Source organism: Fusarium mangiferae, assembly GCF_900044065.1.
Source record: "Fusarium mangiferae strain MRC7560 genome assembly, contig: FMAN_scaffold011, whole genome shotgun sequence".
Lineage (NCBI taxonomy): Eukaryota > Fungi > Ascomycota > Sordariomycetes > Hypocreales > Nectriaceae > Fusarium > Fusarium mangiferae.
In genome coordinates this window covers 465,383-480,326 of record NW_024573931.1, presented here as the reverse complement: position 1 = coordinate 480,326, position 14,944 = coordinate 465,383, and the positions used below count along the sequence as shown (strand labels likewise).

Here is a 14,944-nt window from a genome sequence, read left to right as displayed (position 1 = left end):
GGATAAGAGTAGGACAAAATGGCTGTATAGGAAGCGTGACTATATAAGAAGAGACAACAACCAGTTCAAATCATCACCATCAACACTCGTTAATATGAAGCTTCAACTCACTATCCTTACTCTGGCCGTCCTGGCCTTTGCAAAGCCTCAGGCGCCTCCTGATCCAGCCCCTGCTCCCCCAGACCCTGCTCCAAGTCCTCCTTCAACCTCTGAGCCGCCTGCTCCTCCTCCTGATCCCCCCGCTCCGGCACCTCCAGCTCCTCCTCCCGTCCCTCCTCCGGCTGATCCCCCGGCTGATCCTCCCGCCGAACCGTCTCAACCACCTCCTCCACCTCCGCCGCCTCCTCCGTCCCAGCCTGCACCACCTCCGTCCGGACCAGCTCCTGTTCCTCCCCCAGCTACTCCGGCCCCAGCTCCTCCTCCGGACCCAAGTCCCCCTCCGCCGCCGAGTTCAACCGCTGAGCCTCCTCCTCCTGAGGGACCAATCTGCGAATGCGGCTACACTTACTGCTCCTCAGTCCTCAAGACCATGGGTACGTCCGCTAACCCCTAATGATCAAGACTAACAACCCAGATAACCCCTGGAATGAGGATCAACTCTCGCAGTCATACTGCAGCACGCCCAACGTGAAATGCGACGGCGAGTCACCAGCCAGCAGCATAGACAATGCTCTGTTCATCTGCCTGTGCGACCAACCTAGTCAGAAAATCGGAAACCATCTTGAGTTTCTCTGCGGCTGCGACAAGTGTCTCGTTGTCAAGCCCGATTACAGAGGACGATGCAAGACGCCCCCGTTAGCTGGATCCAAGGGCGGCAAGGGTGATGGGAAGGGCAACAAGGTCAGAGGAACCAATCCACTCGGCTTCTGGATGTAGGTAATTGTGGAGGAAGTCACTCATTTGGTGTTTATGTTAGATCCAAATTGACCCATGCTATTTTCCATGCCAATGTGTCGAGCGCAGCGAGGAAGAGCCCTCCGCTAGGAGCCCCCGGAGGGACCTCACATGTTTCAGTTTCTCCAGTGAAACACATTTCTCCTAGTAACCGCATGATTCAAATACTGGCTTACACATCAAGTGGACCACTCTCTCTTCCATGAGCGTCCATCAGCGGTGCATGCAAATCTCAATCGGCCGCTCCGGGTACGTGACCCCGGCCCGCCCCACGCAAAAGCCGGCGCTACACGGGCTAAGTGCCGAGAATGGACGGCTAGGCCCGTTAGTCTGACGTCAGTCGCAGCAAGAGCCGGACGGAAGAGTTTGTCAAGTGCTCGAAACGGTAGAGAATTGGCCCGACTGCAAGGATCCCAGCGTGGAGAAGTGAGGCGTCTGCATGTGGTATAAAGGTGAGTGCGTCATCCATTAGAGTTTGTCTCATCGTAGCATCATCTCATAACTCATCTCATAATCACGAACTCATACCCTCTCTCAACATACCCATCACAACACACATTCACAGATACCCAATTCATACACAATGGCTCCCAAGGTTCTCGTCGTTCTCACCAGCCAGTCCAAGATGAACAATGGACATCCGACCGGCTGGTACCTGGTAAGCCACTCACTCACTCACCAAACCCCAAACCCCAAACTAACCGCCGCAGCCTGAGTTCGCCCACCCCTACTACGACCTCGTCAACAGCGGCGTCGAGATCACCGTCGCTTCACCCGCCGGCGGCGAAGCACCCCTCGACCAGGCCTCCGTCGAGATGTTCAAGGGCGACGAGGAGTCCGTAAAGTTCCTCAACGAGAAGAAGCAGATCTGGGAGCAGACCACCCCCCTCAAGGAGTTCCTCGGCAAGGCCTCCGAATTCGATGCCATCTTCTACCCCGGCGGCCACGGCCCCATGTTCGACCTCGTCAACGACGAGACCTCCATCAAGCTCATCGAGGAGTTCTACAAGGCCGGCAAGCCCGTCGCCGCAGTCTGCCACGGCCCCATCGTCTTCGTCAACGTCACCGTCGACGGCAAGCCTCTCCTCGAGGGCCGCGAGGCTACCGGCTTCAGCAACTCCGAGGAGGAGGCTGTCAAGCTGACCAGCGCCATGCCTGTGCTCCTCGAGGACGAGATCAAGCGTGTCGGCGGCAAGTACGTCAAGGCCGACGACTGGGCCGAGAAGCTGGCTGTCGATGGACAGGTCATCACCGGACAGAACCCTGCGTCTGCCCACGCTGTTGGAAAGGCCATCCTCAAGGCCATTCGCGCTTAAATAGATCATGATACCACGTTGATTAATGAGATAATGTCCAAAGTTGACGAACTATACTTGGTGTTCCCTCCGGGGGCTCCTAGCGGAGAGCTCTTCCTCGCTGCGCTCGCGTGAAATGGTCATGTATTGAATGTGATCGGGCTGAGATTTATATGTTGTTGATAGTCTACTGAGGCAAGAGAATGGGACTGCCCTTGACCTTAATCGACAACATACTTAGCTAAATCAAGTCTAAGCCTATATGATTGTTTGATGAGTTTAGTTTAGCATCCTCTTCCTCGAGGATCCTGACCCATCTTACAAATGAACCACCCTTCTCACACCCTTCATCTCTTCGTATGGGTCTCAAGTGTGCACTTAGAATAGGTAATACGATACTGTTATTACATTACTATTACTACTTCTTGAAAACCTTCTCAAACCCAGTCAAGGTGAACCTATAGTGCACCTTATTCTCCTTCACACGCTCAACGGCCTCAGCACATCCCTTCTCTGAGATATCAATCGTCTCAACCCATGCAACAATGTTCTTCTCAGCAGCCAGCTTCAGCATAGCATCCATCTCCTGGTGGTTACCAAGATGGCTTCCCGTGATCTTACCAGCGTTACCAGCAAATGTGCCAGCAGTCACCTGAGGAAGCGGCTCATCAGGAATGCCGACGTTGTGAAACTCGCCTCCAATGTTGAGCGTGGACATGTAAGCGTTCATGTCGAACTTGTGTGTCATGTCGGCGCAGTTGAGGATAAAGTCGAAGGTGAACTTGTACTTGTCGGCCCAGTTCTCATCAGTCGTGACGATAACTTCCTTTGCGCCGAGCTTCTTTGCATTCTCCACCTTTGAGGGAGAGTGTGTCATGGCGTAGACTTCAGCGCCGAGTGCTTTTGCCCACTGGATACCCATGTGTCCGAGACCGCCGATACCAACGATGGCAACCGTCTTTCCAGGACCGACATTTGCTCTCACGAGGGGCGAGTAGGTCGTGATGCCCGCGCAGAGAAGAGGTGCAACCTGCTCAGACTTGAGGGCATCAGGGATCTTGAAGGTGAAGTACTCGTGAGCACGGATATGCGATGCAAAGCCTCCATGCGCAACACTTCCATCCGGATAGGTGCAGTTATACGTGTCCACCATGTCAGGACAATAATTCTCGTTCTTGTTCTTGCAGAGCTTGCACTCCAGACACGAAGCGACTTGGGCACCGACGCCAACACGGTCTCCGACTTTGATGTCCTTGACGTTGTCGCCTACACGGACAGCTTTGCCGACGACTTCATGGCCAACGCAGAGAGGCCCTTCGAAATCGCCCCAGCCGCCGGTGACGGTGTGCACGTCTGAGCCGCAGACACCGCAGGCTTCAATCTCGACGTCGATATCGCGATCGCCCCATGTCTTGGGCTTGAGGGTTTGTTTTTGGAACTTGTTCCATGATTTGGGGCTGTCGACGCAGAAACCTTCAAAAGTATCGGGATAGCCCATGATGATTGGATAATTAATTAATGTGATCTATCAGGGTACACTATCAAGGTTCTCTATTTACAGTATTTATATCTTCCCATCTCCTTCGCCTTCTCGCTGTCTGTGAACTTCTTCATGACGTCTTGAATTCAGTGTCTATGACGCTCCGCGACAAAAGCTCCGGAATATTCACATTAACAGATCTTTTGTTCTCCATTTGACTCAATCGGGTAAGCTTCTCGAAATCTAGTCAGATCGAGATGCAATCTGAGGAAGTTGGAGATAAGTGGCCGTGTTAAACCGTGGGTCAATGACGTAGATCACGATTGGCGAGATTACGTTGCAATGATTGAGTATTCGGGGTCCTACGTGATAATTCCGATTAAACTGACAATACATACTCTTCGATGAGAGGATAAATCGACTCGTACAGGCTGCATCTCTGATCCAACACTGTTTGCTCGATGATTGAAGGTCCTGACGTTTGGGTCCCTCCGACGTCTCCCAGGTTTGCAACATATCTCGATCCAACAGGCCAACCTGGTCCAGCTTGCGGGTTCCTGACAAATCTCCCCACAACTCCTCGAAGATACTCCGCAAATGTGTAGAGTTGTGGTGACATTGCGTCAAAGGTTGGTGAATTGAACAGCAGGAGGACATCTGAGCCGTGAAACTTGCCCAGCCAGGAGTATTTGTCGTCTAAAAGACTTGTGACCGAGGCATTGAAGTAGAATCGCCATGTTGGACTGACAGAGGATGATATGTTGGCAAGAATAGCTTGGGGCTGGATCTGTTAGCTGTGAAGTCGGAAGCATGTGAACTTACACATTGCCAGACAAAGTCTGTATAGATTGCTGCAGCAGTATCAAAGTCGGTCTTGAGATTGTGGTAAGCATCGAGAATTTGCCTCCGCTGGGTTTTTTTGACCAGAGGTTCAGAGAGATAGGCCCCGAAGAATGTCTCGAGTGAGATGTTCCTGTTGATCAGTCCTCGCCCTTCTTCAGCGATAGTCCCCATGAGCACAGGCACTCGTGCAACATCTCCGTGACGCCATCTCTCAGCTCTGCCACTCAGAATTGTGACATTGTCAGTGACTGGGAGAAACGCGCTTCCCGCTGTACTCATGGCGTTGATGAGATCGTCTGCTGGTACATATCTCATACACTGCAACTGATCCGCTTGACAGCCAACTACAGTTGTCAGATTATCCCAGTACGAAGTATCGTGGTGACTGGCAGTGCTTCCGAGGTACCCAACAGACATTTGACCAGAAAACATCATTGCAGCACGGAATGCAGACGTGTTTCTGTTGACATGGATATCAACAGACATGGCGCCGGCAGATTCACCCCAGATAGTGACTTTGTCTGGATCTCCACCAAAGGCGCGAGCATTCCGTTGGACCCATTCGATGGCGAGTTGTTGATCATAGATGCCGAGGTTGATCTCCGAAACTGGTATGTCTGGAGAGTTTGGGAACCCAAAGACTGTTCGTCAGCAAGGCTCAAAGTACGAGCGCAGCGAGGAAGAGCCCTCCGCCAGGAGCCCCCGGAGGGATCTCACATGTTTCAGTGAATCAGCGACTCACCATTTGTTCTGTAGTTGAAAGTAAAGACGATGATATCCTCATACGCTGCGAAACCACTGAGATCAATTTCTCCATTTCCCTGCTGCCATCCACCGCCGCTGATGAACAAGAGCACAGCCTTTGAGTGAGCATCTGCTGGAGCGAAAGCATTGATGAAGAGACAGTCTTCACTTTCACGAGATGCTGTATTGAATAGTCCCTTGAGTAGATCAATTTCAGGGGTGAGTTCTACAATGTTAGCTTCATTCCATGGATTGTAGATAACTCACCACTCTGAACAAATAGTTGTCTGCATGAAGGACCAAACCTGGTCGCATTCAATGGCTTCGTCCATGGCTCAGGGTTCACTGCACGGCTGAATCGCTGCGGTTTGGCGGCATATGGAATACCCAGAAACTTGTTCACGGGCGAGGCAGCTGGAAGAGTTGTGGTGAGGCCAAAGATTGGACCTGAGTCGAGAGTAGCTGTTGGAGTTTCAGCCCCGACGTATGGGAGCAAGAGTCGTGACAATGTGAGAGGCTTCATGATTGCTGCATGGCATAGATGGAGTCGCCATGGCTGGGAGTGTCATTAAATAGTTGAGCGATGCTTGGATTGAGTGGTTATTGATGAATGTTCATCGACGCCGTATCGCTCGGGTTCATGGTTGTCGACACGGAATACGACGAATGCGAGATCGCCGTCAGCAACCGACGATCCTCAACATAAGCAACTCGTATGAATGCATTTGAAGCTTTCAGATGTCCAACGATAAATAGACAAACAGCAAGGTACGAATCATTGAATTACAAACATCAATCGAGTCAGATACAAACATCCATCAAGTCGCCCTCCTTTCACCCCTCGCTGCCTCCAACGATCTCTGCTTCTTCTCATCATTTGTATCCTTTACATAACTCGCAACATGCTCAGGCACTTCCACCTTGTTATACGGCCCCGGAATCGGCTCCCCGATCGTCTGATACACAGGCAACACACCCGTCCACGTCGAATTCACCAGACTCTCATTCTCCAAATCACTCTTATCATCCGTCGCTGATCCCGCACTGATCTTGGCACTTGCCGACGTAATCTTGATCTTGAGAATATTCGTGCTCTGCATCTCTGGCGCCAACGGAGGCTGTCGTGTATGGTTCCAACGATCAGCCACAACACTATTGCTGATGAGTTCCATCGCATACAGCTTTTCTTCATCTGACTTGACAGTAGTCGCGTAGCCGTAGATCACAGCCGATCGATAGTTGTAATTGTGCGAATACGTCGCCAGAGTCAAGACGAGTCCGTCAACGTGCGATGCAGCAACACAAACAGGCATTCCCTGAATCTCTTCCCCATCAACAGTAGATGTCTGAGCCAGGTTCATGATCCTCGACGACACATATCCGTGAAGATACAGTTCCAGAGGATCTCGCAGACTTGAGCTCGGCCGATCAAACGACCCCAGCTGTCCTATCATCGGCAGGACAACCGGAAACGGCTGAGAAGGTGTATTAAACGATACATGAAGAATCGGACATGTATTGACGATACTATGGACAGTCTCGAGGTCATAAACCCCGTGGACTTTGTACCGCTTGATGGTATTTGTCGAGTCTTTGGGGTACTGAAGATTATGACGGCCCATTTTGTTTACTTGATGATTACAATTCCTACCGTACAATTGGACCTTATATAGCCATCCGTATCATTCACAGGCTAGAACTGCCCCGAAAGGTAATTATTCGCGTGATAAGACAGCGTCCTAACGTTAGCTCTGAGTTAGCTCGGGTGTATGCCGGACCGGAAAAACCCAACCCCACCTATATCCTGTCTGGCCACACTCATCTTCAAGATACCCCGCGACATCAAAGTCGCATCAAATCACCATGGTTCTTCAAGATCTCGGCCGTCGCATCAACGCGGCGGTCACAAACCTGACCCGAGAGCAAAATCTCGACGAAAAGGTGCCCTCCAATCCCCATTCTCCATGTCTCTCCCGCTAACTGTCTAGGCCTTCGATGGCATGCTCAAGGAGATTTGCGCCGCTCTCCTCGAAGCAGACGTCAATGTACGACTCGTCGGCCAACTACGGAAATCCATCAAGTCCACCGTCAACTTCAAAGAACTCCCCCCCGCCGTAAACAAGAAACGCCTCATCCAAAAAGCCGTCTTCGATGAACTCGTCAAACTCGTCGATCCCCACGCCGAACCGTTCCGACCAAAGAAGGGAAAGAGCAATGTCATCATGTTTGTTGGTCTCCAGGGTGCTGGAAAGACGACCACATGTACAAAGCTCGCGCGCCACTACCAGTCCAGAGGCTTCAAGGCCTGTCTGGTCTGTGCCGATACCTTCAGAGCCGGTGCCTTTGACCAGTTGAAGCAGAACGCCACAAAAGCAAAGATCCCCTACTATGGTTCCCTCACAGAAACGGATCCCGCCGAGGTTGCGAGGGCTGGTGTCGACCAATTCAAGAAGGAGAGGTTCGAGGTCATCATCGTCGATACATCAGGTCGCCACCGACAAGAATCCGCCCTTTTCCAGGAGATGGTGGACATCCAAGAAGCCATCAAACCCGACGAGACTATCATGGTCCTCGACGCTTCCATCGGTCAACAAGCAGAGTCACAAGCCAAGGCGTTCAAGGAGGCCGCTGATTTCGGAGCCATTATCATCACAAAGACCGACGGCCACGCACACGGCGGTGGTGCCATCTCTGCAGTCGCTGCGACACATACCCCCATCGTCTTTATCGGTACCGGTGAACACATGCTCGACTTTGAAAAGTTTGCCCCCCAACAATTCGTGCAGAAGCTCCTCGGCATGGGCGACATGGCCGGCTTGATGGAGCACGTGCAGAGCCTCAACCTCAACCAGAAGGACACCATCAAGCACATCCAGGAGGGCATCTTCACCGTGCGCGACCTGCGCGACCAGCTCTCCAACATCATGAAGATGGGCCCCCTGTCCAAAATGGCTGGCATGATCCCCGGCATGAGCAACATGATGCAGGGCATGGACGACGAAGAGGGCGGCGCCAAGCTCAAGCGAATGATCTACATCTGCGACTCCATGACCGACAAGGAGCTCGATTCGGACGGCAAGATTCTCATCGACCAGCCCACCCGAATGACCCGAATCGCACGCGGATCCGGCACGTCAGTGCGCGAAGTCGAGGACCTCCTCACCCAACAACGGATGATGGCCGGCATGGCAAAGAAGATGGGAGGAAACATGAAGAACATGCAGCGCGCCCAACAAGCCATGGGCGGCGGCAACAAGGCACAGCAATTAGCAGCCATGCAAAAGCGGTTACAGAGCATGGGAGGCGCCGGCGGTGCAGGAGGCATGCCCGACATGGGCAGCTTGATGAAGATGCTCGGCGGAGGAGGCGGAGGCATGCCCGGCGGTATGGACATGCAGGCCATGATGAGGCAGATGGGCATGGGCGGCGGCGGCATGCCTGGGATGCCCCCTGGAGGAGGAAGAGGTCGCAGGTGAGCACGCATCATGGAACACGATTGCCAGTCACTTCTGCCCTGTTGACTACATAGCATACGCATCTAAAATTGAAGATACCCTGACCTCAGGGCAAAGCTCCTGACCTTCCGATGTGTCTGATGAGCCTGATGAGTCTGATGAGTCTCAAGTGACTGATTCCACACTGTCTTGTCTACTACACAGGATGGATTTCCCTCCGGGGGCTCCTGGCGGAGGGCCTTTTCTCGCTTCGCTCGGGTTTGGTGATGCAGATCTCGACGGGATGCAATATCGGCTGTAGAGAGTGCAGATTGTAAATACCCTCTGCCCAGAACCGCTGAGTACACCACACCTCTCCCAATATGAGGACAACACACTGTTCGTCGTCACAGCTGCGCGGAGCCTCTCACTATCAAACTAAACTGTTCTAAAAGTCTCAACCTGTCAAACATGTGGAACGTGACAGACTTCCGATGGTACAGATGAGTCTCTTGGCTCACCAAGTCAAGAATTGTGAACCATCCATCGATTGCGACATAGCTAGTGATACAGTAACCTCATCGACACCCTCGACGGATCTGTCATACCCAAGAAAGGGATGTGAGCTTGCGATGACACGCTTTTTTTATTTCATGCTCCCTAAGATTAGTATAATTAGTCTAGATTTATGGTAACTTCCCTAAGCTCATCATATGACTGTTTTACTCTGACATTGGCGTGCATTCTCATTTGACTCATGATCGCGACCCTCAAGCGCCTTGCCCTGACCAAAAGTTCACGAGCGCAGCGAGGAAAGGCCCTCCGCCAGGAGCCCCCGGAGGGACTGCTTCGATCTGCTTAAAGCCTGCAGCAAGCTCAGCTGATAGAAATAGAACAAAATGAAAGGCTTGATTGGACGAGGTCGAAGGTGGTCGCATCTAACCGCCGGCGTGGACAAGGGTGTACCAACAGCTTCATGGGTCTCAGACACTTATAAAACCGCAGACAGGAATGACTCAATCAATCTGTACAACAACTATCTCATTTATCGCTTAAATCTGAATACAAGATGCCCTCAATTGATGCCGACACGCCACTTCCCTCAACTGAGGGTATCACGGAAACTAACTCCAGTCCACCTTCCAACAGGCACCGCACTCCTTCTGTCTCTCTTACCCCACCTGGCAGGACCAGGGAAGAGTCTCATGGGCTTGCATCTGCCATCCACAACATTCGTCTCTCCGACACAAATGGTACTCTCAACTGCTCATCGAGATTCCGCTAACATGTTCAGGACACGCATCTCTCTCGCCCGAACCAAGACGCTCTAGAAATGGTACTCCCCGAAGACGGCGTTCAAGCACTGGGGCTGTTCAGCAGCATGATGTCGCTGACGAAGAACTCCCTGATGATGTATTTCATTCTCCCGAGTTTCAGGGGGCTTTTCGAGATGCCAAGCAGCTAATGTCCAACGTTCAATCTGTGCTGGGAAGCTCAAATGTTCACGAAGGGTCTGAGTCGACCATGCGAAAGCTTCACGAAGAGGCTGGCAAGCTCGCGGCGTTTGAGTACCCAGCAACTCGTACCGTTGGATTCGTAGGCGACTCTGGTGTTGGTAAGTTAACACGAGATGTGTTTGCGCCGCTGACAGTAGTAGGCAAAAGTAGTCTGCTCAATTCACTCCTCGACACAAAAGGGCTTGCCAGGACTGTAAGTAGCTGCCCAAGTTTAGGACGACGCTGATATCTCAGAGCAATAATGGAGAAGCTTGTACCTGTGTTGTGACAGAGTACCGTTATCACAATCTTGACACGCTGGGCATTCGAGTCAATCTGTTCTCGATGGAAGAACTCCAAGATCAACTCGGTAGACTGCTCCAAGTTTATCGCACGTTTGAACTTCATCAAGATGAGATTAATGATGCCGCTGAACGTCAAGACATGGAGGCAAATGTCAAGGTGGCCAAGGATACGTTTCGAGCCATGTTTCGCGGTCGACTGACTGATGAGGCATTTCTGATTCGTCAGACATACGAGGATGTGCTCGAAAGACTGACTAGCTGGGCATCTGATGCAAGGCCGCCTTTGAGGACTTGGACAGGTCTCTCGCCGCAAGCTTGCTCCGATGTTTTGATGGAGCTCTCTTCTGAGCCGGCATCCAGAGATTCTCCAGCGACGTGGCCCTACATCCGAAGCATCAAGTAAGTACATCCCTAGAACTGAACCGACTAACAAGAAAGGGTCTTTTTGAATGCGCATATCCTCAGTCGAGGCCTGATTCTCGTGGATCTACCCGGCCTTCGCGATCTCAACTCTGCTCGAAGGAACATCACCGAACGCTATCTCCTGGAGTGCAACGAGATCTTTGCAATCTGCAACATTGGGCGCGCAGCCACTGACGAGGGTGTTCATCAAGTTTTTGACTTGGCTGACCGCGCTCGTCTGTCGAATGTCGGCATTGTCTGTACTCGATCTGATGTAAGTGGCAGGTGGCATATGTGAATTCGCTGACCTTTCAGGACATCGACCCCGAGGAGTCAATCAGAGACTGGCCAGGCAGAAGGGCAAGACATATTGAGCAGCTGTTGGAGCATATCGAAACGGCCACCAAGGAGATAGAGGAATTGCAGGCAGAAATCGAGGATTTTGGGGCGAGTGATCTATCTGAACAAGAAAGACAGGAATTTGCAGAATGCTTGGAGGAGCAACGACAAGCAAGGTATGTTTCCGATTGCTGGCGGTAACTGCTAACATTTCAGCACGCGCAAACAAAACTACGAGTTTGAGTAAGTTGGCAACACAATACCCGAATGGCTCGACTAACATCTCAGACTCAAATCATATTTGATCACAAACCGCAATCAGATCATCACCGATTCACTCAACACCACCTACGCCGGCCGCGTGACACCCTCCAGAGTCTTTTGCGTGAGCAACACAATCTACTGGCAGAACAGAACTGCCAGAAAGTCAGAGGCCAAAAGACATCTCGACCTCAGTGGCATCCTGCAAGTTCGAAAACACTGCATCTCGATTGTCGCAAACAGCCAACGGCGCATCGCTACACAATACATGAAAGACCATATCCCTGCGTTGCTTGCTGACATTGAGCTCTGGGTCCAATCTGGAGCTCGGACTGCGAGTGAAGAACGTCGCGAGGCGCTCTGCCAAACCCTAGACAGTGTTGAGCGTCGTCTGAGGAAGGTATGAGATTGTTGAAGTTGCGTTCCAACTGACTTTTGTAGGACTTTACATCGCGAGCTTTTAGTCGTCTAGCAAGAGGATACAACGAAGACTTTGCGGAATACGTTTGGAATAGTGAGTGCCTCGGCTTGGTTGGAATTGTACTGACCTTTAGATCGTCACGTTTCTTCATGGAGCCGGTCAGCCAAAAGTGCAAGCCAAGATTGGGCAGGGGTACGTTTCTCGCGATATTGTTGACCAAGCTAACAGATTCAGTGGCATCACAGTAAGTTGGCAATGCGGCCAAGGTTCAGCACTAACGAACAGGTTCTTATTCTGCATTCTGTCGAAACTTTGGGGACTATTGCACTCCTGCAGTCGGATCACGAAATTGGAACGAGGAGGCCATGGATGATATGGTTACTGATCTTGAAGGGCCTTGGGAGGGAATGTGTGGCGCTATACAGGAACGACAGTCGAGTATGCTCGAGAATGCCGACGAATTCGCAGACATGGCTGTCGAGAGACTTGGTAGGTCATACACCACCGACTGGGCATGCTGACATGAGTAGAAGAGCATGATTCCGTCGATTCTTTAACTCGAGCTCTTGAAAACCGCCAGAATATGTTCCTGGCTGCTATCGAGAAAGTCAATGAAGACTTTGACAACGATCTCCGGTGAGTTGCCTTCATCGATCGCAGGTGAGTAGCGTCGCTAACGAAACAGAATCCTCCGCATCGAGTCACTTTCCGCCCTTCGAAGCTCACTCTTCGGGAAGTCAATGGAGCCCTTCTACAACAGGTGCAACGCCGAATCTGGTACGTTTACACACCGTCTACTGATGCGGCTAACCCTCCAGGCCGAGGAAGTGATGCTCGTCGAAAGGCAATCATCAGAGGAGCTTTGAGCGATCAAGATTTGTTCACCAAGCTCATGGGAAGCCTCAAAGATAGTTTCAAGGCCAATTCAGAGGCCACCCAGGCAAAGATACAGGAAGCAACCGTGGAGTATCTGCGCGTTATTGAGCAACGATTTGATCTCGTGCGGAGTGAGAACGTCGCCCGGGAAAGCGAGCAGGATCCAGACTTTCGACTCCGGGTTGAGCATATTGCGCGAGCTGGAAGGGAGACTATGCAGAGGGTTCACCAAGTTATCTGATTGATCTATACTTATGCCAATTGACTCTGATTCTCAGATTGCCTATTCAGGAAGCGGGGCTGGTTGTAAGAAGGCGTTACATCACCACGACCACCTTCTGAGAACATCAGAGGATAAAGCATTTCATCGAGAATTATTGTCCCAAACTCTGTATCATCCAAAATGTCTGCTCGCACGATGCTTCGACACGGTCTGCGCCCGTTTTCTCATGTCTCCCGTCGCTACATCTCGACTCGAGATATGACGGCTTCAGATCTGAAGAAACTCAAGGTTGATCAATCCCGATTGATGGACACTCTTCACGACACCTGCAAATGGGGAACCGGACTCAGATGGGGAGAGTAAGTCTCATGGTCCTCGTCAGATCAAGCTAACAGAATAGCAACCCGACCGACACCGGAATGTCACGGCTGGCACTTTCGGATTCAGACAAGACAGTGCGCGATTGGTTTGTCGAGACCACAAAGTCTCTTGGATGTAAAGTGACCATTGACTCAATTGGAAACATCTTTGCAATTCGACCTGGCCGCAAAGATGGTCCTCCCACTGTGGCCGGCAGTCATCTGGACACTCAACCCACCGGCGGTCGATACGATGGTATCCTCGGCATCCAAGCAGGAATCGAGATGCTCAAGCTTCTTCGAGACCACGACGTCGAGACAGAATATCCTGTCGGTGTAGTCAATTGGACAAAGTAAGTCATCAGCCCACAGTCGACAATTCTGACCATCCAGTGAGGAGGGCGCACGATTCCCAATCAGCATGATGGCCTCTGGTGTCTGGGCTGAAGCGATCCCAGAAGAGCGCGCGCACAACTTGAAGGAGGTATCCGGTAACGCAACAGTCAAATCTGAACTGCAGAGAATTGGATACCTCGGCGACACGCCTGCAAGCTACAAGGCCATTCCAATCGGGGCGCATTTCGAACTTCACATCGAGCAGGGACCGATCCTCGAGAGGGCTGGAAAGAAGATTGGTGTCGTGCAAGGTGTTCAGGCCTACAAGTGGTTCACTATCGACATCACTGGACGGGGTATGTGAACCAAGGCGACCAGAGGCACAGCTAACAGATCAGATGCCCACACTGGCTCAACCCCATTCTCCGACCGAGCCGACGCCCTGTTACTCGCGGCAAGATTGATCACTCACTCTCACCGACTGGCGACAAAGCACAATGCCCTCACGTCAACTGGCATTCTAAACCTCACTCCCGGAAGCACAAACACCATCCCGGGTCACGTTAGCTTCACTCTTGACATCCGCTCTCCATCCGACGAGACAGTCGAAAAGCTCGAAGAGGAACTGCGCCGCGACTTTGATCTGCTGGCCCGGGGAACAGACGTAGACGGAATACTGGCCGGATCAACTCCCGCCTTGCCACTGTCTCTCAAATGGCGAACCGACACAATCTCAACCGCGACAAAGTTCCACCCGGATTGCATCCAAGCAGTCAGAGACTCCGCCGAGTCTATCCTCGGAAAAGACGCTGCCGTCGACATCTCTAGCGGCGCTGGTCACGACAGTGTCTACACGAACAAGCATTGTCCCACGACCATGATCTTCATCCCGTGCAAAGGGGGCGTCAGCCATAACCCGGAAGAGTACTCGTCTCCCGAAGAGTGCGCCATTGGGGCAGAGGTTCTGTGTCAGGCAGTTGTTAGATATGATCAGAAGAGGGTGTAACAGTACCGCTGCTTGGTGGATGTCCCTCCGGGGGCTCCTAGCGGAGGGCTCTCTCTCGCTCCGCTCGTGTTGGGACAGGACTTGCTGAAACATCACAATCTTCACTTCACATATGTACTCATTTAGTGCCACCACATGAACATGTATTGGAATTCTCCCTGCCTGCGCCCATATAGTAAAGCTTATCACCTCCCCGATCCTGGTCACTCGCGGGTTAAGCGGACCCCCAT

General features: G+C 51.9%; 8 protein-coding genes across 8 annotated transcripts; 5 read left to right on the top strand and 3 right to left on the bottom strand.

Moving 5' to 3' along the window:
• Window positions 1–94: 94 nt before the first annotated feature.
• Window positions 95–876, top strand: FMAN_09960 (uncharacterized protein; the record flags this gene model as incomplete). The annotated part of the gene is made up of 2 exons (XM_041820580.1): window positions 95–533; window positions 575–876. 2 exons carry the CDS (start codon window positions 95–97, stop codon window positions 874–876), a joined length of 741 nt encoding a protein of 246 aa, XP_041686446.1.
• A 601-nt stretch (window positions 877–1,477) lies between these two features.
• FMAN_09959 (uncharacterized protein) lies at window positions 1,478–2,210 on the top strand (the record flags this gene model as incomplete). Its single annotated transcript, XM_041820579.1, has 2 exons — window positions 1,478–1,552; window positions 1,605–2,210. The coding sequence occupies 2 exons, from the start codon at window positions 1,478–1,480 to the stop codon at window positions 2,208–2,210; spliced, it is 681 nt and encodes a 226-aa protein (XP_041686445.1).
• Window positions 2,211–2,607: 397 nt separating this feature from the next.
• Window positions 2,608–3,687, bottom strand: FMAN_09958 (putative alcohol dehydrogenase (NADP+); the record flags this gene model as incomplete). The annotated part of the gene is made up of 1 exon (XM_041820577.1): window positions 2,608–3,687. One exon carries the CDS (start codon window positions 3,685–3,687, stop codon window positions 2,608–2,610), a length of 1,080 nt encoding a protein of 359 aa, XP_041686444.1.
• Window positions 3,688–4,048: 361 nt separating this feature from the next.
• Window positions 4,049–5,779, bottom strand: FMAN_09957 (uncharacterized protein; the record flags this gene model as incomplete). The annotated part of the gene is made up of 4 exons (XM_041820576.1): window positions 4,049–4,443; window positions 4,494–5,153; window positions 5,255–5,482; window positions 5,524–5,779. 4 exons carry the CDS (start codon window positions 5,777–5,779, stop codon window positions 4,049–4,051), a joined length of 1,539 nt encoding a protein of 512 aa, XP_041686443.1.
• A 295-nt stretch (window positions 5,780–6,074) lies between these two features.
• Window positions 6,075–6,878, bottom strand: FMAN_09956 (uncharacterized protein; the record flags this gene model as incomplete). Its single annotated transcript, XM_041820575.1, has 1 exon — window positions 6,075–6,878. One exon carries the CDS (start codon window positions 6,876–6,878, stop codon window positions 6,075–6,077), a length of 804 nt encoding a protein of 267 aa, XP_041686442.1.
• Window positions 6,879–7,119: 241 nt separating this feature from the next.
• Window positions 7,120–8,732, top strand: FMAN_09955 (putative signal recognition particle subunit SRP54; the record flags this gene model as incomplete). The annotated part of the gene is made up of 2 exons (XM_041820574.1): window positions 7,120–7,197; window positions 7,245–8,732. The coding sequence occupies 2 exons, from the start codon at window positions 7,120–7,122 to the stop codon at window positions 8,730–8,732; spliced, it is 1,566 nt and encodes a 521-aa protein (XP_041686441.1).
• Window positions 8,733–9,759: 1,027 nt separating this feature from the next.
• On the top strand, window positions 9,760–13,031 carry FMAN_09954 (uncharacterized protein; the record flags this gene model as incomplete). The annotated part of the gene is given in 15 exon segments (XM_041820573.1): window positions 9,760–9,943; window positions 9,985–10,305; window positions 10,342–10,400; window positions 10,442–10,890; window positions 10,930–11,167; window positions 11,179–11,408; window positions 11,449–11,475; window positions 11,521–11,893; window positions 11,935–12,007; window positions 12,048–12,106; window positions 12,143–12,158; window positions 12,251–12,403; window positions 12,445–12,550; window positions 12,600–12,691; window positions 12,733–13,031. 15 exon segments carry the CDS (start codon window positions 9,760–9,762, stop codon window positions 13,029–13,031), a joined length of 2,679 nt encoding a protein of 892 aa, XP_041686440.1.
• A 162-nt stretch (window positions 13,032–13,193) lies between these two features.
• Window positions 13,194–14,714, top strand: FMAN_09953 (uncharacterized protein; the record flags this gene model as incomplete). Its single annotated transcript, XM_041820572.1, has 4 exons — window positions 13,194–13,372; window positions 13,414–13,725; window positions 13,766–14,064; window positions 14,107–14,714. 4 exons carry the CDS (start codon window positions 13,194–13,196, stop codon window positions 14,712–14,714), a joined length of 1,398 nt encoding a protein of 465 aa, XP_041686439.1.
• Between the last annotated feature and the right edge of the window lie 230 nt (window positions 14,715–14,944).